The sequence below is a fragment of the Schistocerca piceifrons genome, chromosome 6, assembly GCF_021461385.2.
Source record: "Schistocerca piceifrons isolate TAMUIC-IGC-003096 chromosome 6, iqSchPice1.1, whole genome shotgun sequence".
In the NCBI taxonomy this organism is placed as follows: domain Eukaryota; kingdom Metazoa; phylum Arthropoda; class Insecta; order Orthoptera; family Acrididae; genus Schistocerca; species Schistocerca piceifrons.
Genome location: NC_060143.1, coordinates 521232748 through 521241322, shown reverse-complemented (window position 1 = coordinate 521241322; position 8575 = coordinate 521232748). Strand labels below are relative to the sequence as shown.

General features: G+C 44.0%; 1 protein-coding gene across 1 annotated transcript; it reads right to left on the bottom strand.

The window, feature by feature from the left end:
* Nucleotides 1-489: 489 nt before the first annotated feature.
* On the bottom strand, nucleotides 490-8048 carry LOC124803429. Its single transcript, XM_047264612.1, has 2 exons — nucleotides 6463-8048; nucleotides 490-493 (listed from the first exon to the last, which is right to left on the bottom strand). The coding sequence occupies exons 1-2, from the start codon at nucleotides 8046-8048 to the stop codon at nucleotides 490-492; spliced, it is 1590 nt and encodes a 529-aa protein (XP_047120568.1).
* Nucleotides 8049-8575: the final 527 nt, after the last annotated feature.

Below are 8575 nucleotides of genomic sequence, written 5' to 3'. Positions count from 1 at the left end.
ACAGATTTGCAAGAATATTCATAGCAAAAATAGGAGGTTAGCAATTGCTTCTAAATTGAGCCTCTATCTTTCGAACTACGCCCCCCTGCGTATGAATCTCCATATGTTATTCTCTTCCTCACCTCCACATGTTTTCGTCGGAAGTTCGTGATAACGCAGCCTTCGTCAAAACCATATAAATCCCACAGACGCTGCCCTTGCAAAGTTCAGCAATGACGCCCAATAATTGCAAAAATTTTATAGTTGATTTACCGTCACTCATTTTCTGAAGCAGAATTTTCGCAGTAAAAACAACTGACTCATCCATAACGAACAGCCTCAGAAATCAAGACCTTATAAATCACGACTACTTATAAATCACGACTACTTTCATTAACAAAAGATGCCGAAAATAAATTACGAGATGGAAACAAAACAATCTACATCGAATGTTTTAAAACACGCTCGTAACGAGGAAATCCAGAGAAATCATTTAACGTTCATCGATAGCTATCTGCGGCACAAACAAAATAACATCACACATTACGTCATTGGTCAAAGCCGACGGGCGGTATCGGACACTAGAATTGACCCCTGCTTTTGATATCCTCCTTGCTCGATCTGTCATGCGGTATTTTTGCTGCCTAGGTAGCAGAATTCCGTAACTTCATCTACTTCGTGACCATCAGCCCTGACGTTTTCGCGCTGATCCCATTTCAACCTATTCTCACTACTTTCGTCTTTGTTAGATTTACTCAAAATGGCTCTGAGCACTATGGAACTTAACATCTGAGGTCATCAGTTCCCTAGGACTTAGAACTACTTAAACCTAACTAACCTAAAGACATCAGACACATCCATGCCCGAGGCAGGGTTCGAACCTGTGACCGTAGCAGCAGCGCGGTTCCAGACTGAAGAGCCTAGAACTTCTCGGCCACCACTCTCAGTCCATAATCTGTACTCATGACACTGTTATTCCATTCAGCAAACGCTGTAAATGAAGTTATAATGAAATGTAAACCTTTAGCGGCTTACAGGCGTCGATAAATATCAACGGGAACAGATGAAAATCTGTGCCGCGAACGGGAGTCGAACCCGGCACATCCTGCTTATATGGCAGACGCTCACCGAGGACACAGACGGTAGTGCGACTGCAGGGCCGTATCTATGGCACGCTCCCCGTGAGACCCACACTTTCCAACTTTCTGTCTACACACAGCATTCTTAATGCCCCTGCCTGCCACAGATAAGTCCCTGCAGTCGCACAACCGTCTGTGTCCTCGGTGGCTCTGTCGCATAGAGCGTCTGAAGTGCAAGCAAGAGGTCCCGGTTTCGAGTCCCGGTCGGTGCACATATTTTCATATGTTCCCGTTGATATTTATCAACGCCTGTAAGCAGCGAAAGGTCTAGATTTCATTATAACTTCATTCTTCGAGAGCTGCAAGATTACCATTGATATCTGTACAGATATCACCTCTGTAAATCTTATTCACTCTGACTGAGGGCAACAACCTTATCGTTGATATCCTTTCACCTTAAATTTCGATTCCACTCTTCAATCTTTCTTCTATTTCCATCACTGCTTCTTCGACGTGTACATGGAACAGTAGAAGTTAAAGTCTACACCCCTGTCTTATAACAACTTTTTAATCCGAGCACTTCGTTCTTGGCCCCCCACTCTTACTATTCCCTCTTGGCTCTTGTACATGTTGTATATTAGCTGTCTTTCCCTATATTTTACCCAATTTTTCCTCAGAACTTTCAATATTTTGCACCATTTGTCATTGTAGAACCCTTTTCTCCGGTCGATAGATCTATGGATGTGTCTTGATTGTTCTTTAGTCTTGCTTCCATTATTAACGGCACCGTCAGAACTCTTTCTTGCCTTTACCTTTCCTAAAGCCACACTGATCGTCATCTAATAGGGCCCTAATTTTCTTTTCTACTCTAGTGTGTATTATACTTTTCAGTAACTTGTACGCATGAGCTCTTAAGCTGACTGTGCGATAATTCTCGCATCTGTCAGCTCTTACAGTCTTTGGAATTGTGTGGATAACGTTGTTCAAATGTGTGTGAATTCCTAAAGGACCAAACTGCTGAGGACATGGGTCCCTAGACTTACACACTACTTAAAATAACTTATACTAAGAACAACACACACACTCATGCCCGAGGGAGGACTCAACCCTCCGGCGGGAGTGGCCGCGCAGTCCTTGACATGACGCCTCAAACCGAGCGGCCACTCCGCGCGGCTCAGATAGTGTATCGCCACTCTCAAAAATCTGCATACCAACGTAGACAACCTTTTTTTTTGGCCACTTTCCCCAATGACTGAAGAAATTCTGATGGAATATTATCTATCTTTTCAGTCTTATTTGATCGCTAGTCCTCAAAAGCTCTTCTAAATTACGATTCTAATACTAAATCCCCTATCTCTCCCATGCCGACTTCTGTTTCCTCTTCTACCACGTCATCAGATAAGTCCTCCCCCTTACAGATGCTCTCAATGTACTCTTTCCACCTACTCTCTCTCACCCCTGTATTTATAACAGAGGAATTCCCATTGCATTCTAAATGTTAACGCCCATGCCTTACGGTATATCCCTTGTATGTATTTGTGTACACTGATTTATGTATGTGCGGATATGTAGTATTACTTGATATGTAGTAATACTTGAAGTAATTATAACTTGAAAGTTATACATTTGCACCAATGTCTGGATCTGTGTCTACTGCTCTAAGCTGAGAATATTTGTATCGCGAATAAGCATAAACTCTCTTGCTAATGCTTAAAGTTACTAGAGCACGAATTACTGTTCGTATTGTACCTCTACAGTCTTACAGAACATGAGCGTATATAACTTAGCGTTCGTCAAAAACGTCCAGCGATAAGATTTTAACCTAGAAAGAATACTTTATGAGTAGTGATGAAATCTCGTTGATCTCGTAAAGCAGAAGCAGCTGCTCATATCCTTCGGTCGCTTGTGAAAACTTTTACTGTTTGTGAATAGGAACTTTGTATACGATCCTCGGATAGTGATTCTGTACGACTCAGTCCACATTTCGTTATATGATGCGCAGCCGTTCGCGGATATCTATGAATAACAGGAAACACTTCTAAATTCCCATGACCGTGCTTGCAGATCTACCAGCAAACATCGTCAGCCAATGTCCCAAGTTCCTATAGAAGCTTAGCATAATTTACTTCCTCAAAATTCACTTAAGAAAATAACTGTGATGGATTGAATTACCTTATATAGAATTTCCATGTATTGTCGCATAGGTTAACAATGATAAAATCTCAGATCTCTGTCTCTCTCTCTTTATACCAATCTATAACAGTTTATTTTTTTACAAAATGGTGCTGTACAATCGACAGTTACGCACATATCCCGTAACCCTTTCTTCTACGCATTCCCTTCCAACCACATACCAGTGCCCCATGACTATTAGATTTTCACGTTCTGAATTACCCGTTCAGTATCCTCGTACACTTTGTCTCCCCATCTTCTGATTCCGACGTCAGGATGTATAGCTGAATTATCGTTGTCGGTGTTTGTTTGGTGTCGATTCTGATGAGAACAGCCCTATCACGCAACAGTTCACAGGAACACACTCTCTGTCCTACCTTCCTATTCATAACGAATCCTGCTCCCGTTATACCATTTATACCACTTTCTGCTGCCGTTGATATAACGCTGTACACGTCTCACCAGAAATCGTTGTTTTCTTTCCATGACACTTCACTGACCCACAATAAATCTAGATTGAGCCTTTGCGTTTACCTTTTCCGATTTTCTACCTTTCCTACCACGTTCAAACTCCCAACATTCCATGCCCAGGTTAGCCTTTCGTTGGTCATTCAATATTTTTCTCAATGGTCACCATCCCCTTGACAGTTCCCTCCCGGAGATCCGAATGGAGGACTATTCCGGAATCTTTTGCCAATACAGAGATCATCATGACACTTTTTCAGTTTCAGCCCACAAATCATATGGAACACATTATTTGTCATTAAGGCAGTGTTTTCCACTGATTTCTGCAACCACTGATCGTTGTTGATTCTTCCGACTTCAGGGGCATTTTCCCACCCCAAGAACAAGATAGTACCCTGAACCTCTGCCAGCTCCTCTACCCTCTGACAAATCCTCCGCCAGAATGAGGGTGACTTATGCCGGACGTCCTCGGCCGATACAGCTAATGAGTCTTATCCAAAATTTGAAGGGTGGTCGGGTTCGAACCTGAGACCAAGGACGATTTGATTAGTAATCAAAGACATTACACCTAGGCAACTAGTACTGTAAAATTGAGACTCGTAAATGTCATCATAATTTTCATTGAAAAGAAGGTCTGACGTTAGATAAAATACGGATGTCGACTTTGCACCACCACAGTGACAGTAGATTATTTTAAAAAGAGATTTAAGACGCCATGCAAAAATAGTACACAGGCGATGTCACATGACAGATGGTGGTGCTCTCTATGCGCTCTATAAATGCGAGAGCCCCTCAAGACTAAGTGGCAGTAGCAGTTTTACCTCGGAAGATGTCTCCCAAAGTGGGAGGCGAAACGTCAGGAAGCAGTTTTGTACATCGACAACGGCCTCTCTTCCCGGAAGTTTTAACTGAACATACATTTGCGAATGAGAAACCACCCGCGTGATCTTTCACCACATATACAGAATACAGGTGGCGCTACAACCACCTAGTTTGTACAGGTGCACTGCAGTGCCAATCATTTGCATATCCAAACATCTAGTACACTTCTTACCAATTTGACGTTGGTTGCATGTCACATTCACGTTGTCGCAGTTTTAATAATCGTCGTCGTCGTCGGCTGATACTCGTATCCGAGATTTCATTTCTCTCCTGAGATTTCCTTTGTCACGGTTCAGGCGTGGAAGTGTCGTTGATGGCTTAGCAATCCAATCCTAGCGTGGAACAGGCGGCCACAGACATTACAGCTGATGGAAGGTGGAGGACGTGGCTGAGCCTGGAGGAGTTTACGTCTCTGGCGTTTGTCATTCTCCATTCTTCGACGTTCCAGCTCAAAGTTTTGAAGAGCATTTGAGGTAACTGAGCGCCAGCGACTTCGGTCTTCTGCTATTGTGGACCAGTTACTCGGATCGATGTTCAAGTTTTTCAGATTTTTCTTGTACTGATCCTTATAACGTTTGAGAGGGCACCTCGTGGCCTTTTACCTGTGCTCACTTCGCTGTACAGCATTTGGCGTGGAAGTCTGTCATTTTTCATCCGCTGGACACGTCCGACCCATCTGAGTTGATGCCCAATGATAAGAGCTTCCATGCTATGCATTTTTGCTCTCTCTAGAACAGCCGTGTTGGATATGAAGTCATCCCATTTTAGGTTCATGATATATCTTAGCTTCTGTTGGTTGAAGCGTTCTAGTTTCTTCAGATCGCAGCGATACAACGTCCAGGTTTCGCAACCATATAGCAGGGAGGAAATGACTACAGCTTTGTACACAATCAGTTTGGTGTACAGTGTTAGGTCTTTATTCAGGAAGACACGCTTTGTAAGACGACCAAATGCTACATGTGCAGCACGTATTCTATTCTCCACTTCTTTTCCAGATGAGCAGTTGGATGACAGTATGCTTCCCAGGTAGGGGAAATGGTCCACTTGTTCCAGGAGTGTATCATAGATGGATATGCTGAAGTCAGGAACGGAGGAGCCAGGAGTTGGCTGCGCCATCACCTTTGTCTTTGAAATATTGATGGAGAGACCAAATCGTTCGTATGCCCTGCTGAAGGAATCAACTGACAGCTGCAACTCTGCAGGTGAATGAGCTGGAGAGGCATTGTCATCAGCATACTGCAGCTCTGTCACACGAGTGGTACTGGTGAACCTTTTTGAATGGAGTCTGGACTGGTTGAATAATCCTCCATCAAACCTGTACTTTAGTTCTATTCCTGCATTGTTTACGGTTGTCTCGTAAAGCATAGCTGCCAGATACAATGCAAATAATGTAGGTGCAAGAACGCATCCTTGTTTAAGCCCACTTGTTATTGGGAATTCACCAGTCATTTCATTCTGGCAGAGGACCTGTCCAGTCATATCAACGTGGAGAGCTTCAATCAGGTCAACAAAATGTTCAGGGCAGCCGAAGCGTTTTAAGACCATCCACATGGCTTCTCTGGGAACTGTATCAAAGGCCTTTTCTAGATCGTAGAAAACAAGTAGTAAAGGCTTTTGCTGTTCTCTGCACTTCTCCTGTAGTTGTCGTGCACAGAAGATCATGTCAATTGTCCCTCTTGAAGGTCGAAACCCGTATTGAGACTCAGGTAGTATAGTCTCTGAAAGTGTCTGGAGGCGATTTAAAAGGATTCTTGCAAAAATTTTTCCAGTGACAGAGAGTAGAGATATTCCCCGGTAGTTACCACAGACGCTTTTGTCGCCCTTTTTGAAGATGGTGACAATTGTGGAGTTCTTCAAGTCAGCTGGTACCTTGCGGGTTTCCCACATTAATATAATAAGTGAGAAGAGTCTAGTTTTTAGAGGCAAGCCGCCACCCTCAATAAGCTCCATCGGGATGCTGTCAGGTCCAGGAGCCTTCCCAGGTTTCACACTCTTGAGTGCCTTGCAAAATTCTTGAAAAGTTGGAGGATCAGCCAGACAGGGTTTTGGAGGGTGCTGTGGGACATTTTTGAGAAAATCTCCAGCGGCAGTAGAAGGGCTGTTTAACAGTGAGCTGAAGTGCTCTTTCCAACGATTTAAGATGTCCTGACTTTCAGTAAGAATGGCGGAGTTGTCAGCAGCTTTAAGTGCTCCTGATGATGAGCGGATAGGTCCATACAGCTCTTTAATACCAGCATAAAAGCCACGCAGGTTCCTTGCATCAGAAAGATTTTGGAGTTCTGTGGCTTTCTGTTGCCACCATTTGTTCTTGATTACTCGTATTTCACTTTGACATTTCTGCTTGAGTTCTAGAAAGTGTGCTTTCTTTTCTGCGCAGGATGGATCTTGAGCAAGGGATAGGTAAGCATCCCGCTTTGCATTGATGATGGCTTGGATTTCTCCGTGGTTGTCATCAAACCAGTCACTTCTTTTCCGTGCACTACAACCAACAACATTCTCAGCAGTTTCTTTGATGATGTTCTTTAATGTGGTCCATTCTTGTTCGACGTCATCTGTGGTTGCTGGAGCTTTGTTAAGTTGTTCGGACAGTATGTCTTGGAAGTGTGAGCGAACATTTTTGTTGTTCAGGTTGCTTATGTTGAATTTTCTGCGTGGTGGGTTTGAAAAGTGGGATCGTGGCTTGCGATACTTTGGTACTCTCAAACGGCTGACTAAAAGTCTATGGTCCGTCCAGCACTCATCGATGTTTAGTGCTGCTTTTGTGATGAGAATGTCTTTCTTGTCACGCTGTCGCGTAATAACGTAGTCTATAAGATGCCAATGTTTGGAGCGTGGGTGCATCCATGTGGTCTTATAGCGGTTACGCAAACGGAATTGGGTATTGGAGATGAAAAGCTCGTGCTCAGCACACAGACCAAGAAGTAGCAACCCATTTGCATTGCAGTTTCCCACCCCTTGTTTACCCATGACATCTCTCCAAAAACGGTTGTCCCTTCCCACTCTGGCATTGAAATCACCAAGTAAAATTAATTTATCTTGAATGGGTATTTTAGAGAGAGTACTGTTCAGTTGGTGGTAGAACTGATTCTTTGTGTCTTCATCACTGTCTAAAGTAGGAGCATATGCAGAGACGAAGGTGATGAATCTGTCTGAACCAATGGGTACTCTAAGAGTCATCAGTCTTTCATTAATTGAGACAGGTGTAAGTCGAAGATCTTTCACTATTTTCGTTTTTACGGCAAATCCTGCACCATGGATGCGTGGTTCTCCTGCATCCTTTCCCTTCCAGAAGATGGTGTACCCTGAACGTACCTCACTAATGTGTCCCTCACCTGAGAGTCTTGTCTCACTCAAGGCAGCAATGTCTATATCTAGACGGGCTAGTTCTTGGGTGATAAGAGCAGTTCTTCTCTCTGGTCTGTAATTGTTCACGTCCAGGAGGGTCCTGACATTCCATGTCCCTATTGTCATAATCATTTCATTCTTCTTTTGTTTACGTCCGCAGTATAAGGAGTGACCTACTGGGTGCGGATTCCCAGCCCGGTTCAAGTGTGACTTCCGATGTTTAGCCCACATTTTCTAGGGCCTTCCCCATTCAGGGTGGGCAGCGGTCATCCTAAATAGGCCTGCCCAGTCGCAGGTGCAGGACCGGATTCCCGAGTAGTCACACGGGTTCTCAGGAAGGCGACCATCACACACCTGCCGCCAGTGTGCAGGTCCAGACTAGTAGCTTCCAGCCTCACTCGGAGCCTGCTACCATCGTCCTTATCCCATCGCCATTGGTCTTTAGAGAAAATGACAGGAGAAATTGCCATTTGCGTGAATTTGTTTAAGGTGGATTACAGCTTGCGAGGAAGTGACCCACACACTATGATTCTGGAACAATTCATCACGGCACATATGTATGTGACATGTGACTTCCGGTACCAGAACTGCAACGAACTGCCGCGAGCTCAATGATGGCTGAGCGGCGCCTTTACAGCCAGTTCGTCTGGCAT

What these genes read in the sequence shown, in the direction of transcription:
- LOC124803429 (XM_047264612.1), bottom strand. Translation starts at nt 8,048, where the DNA reads ATGACAATAGGGACATGGAATGTCAGGACCCTCCTGGACGTGAACAAT.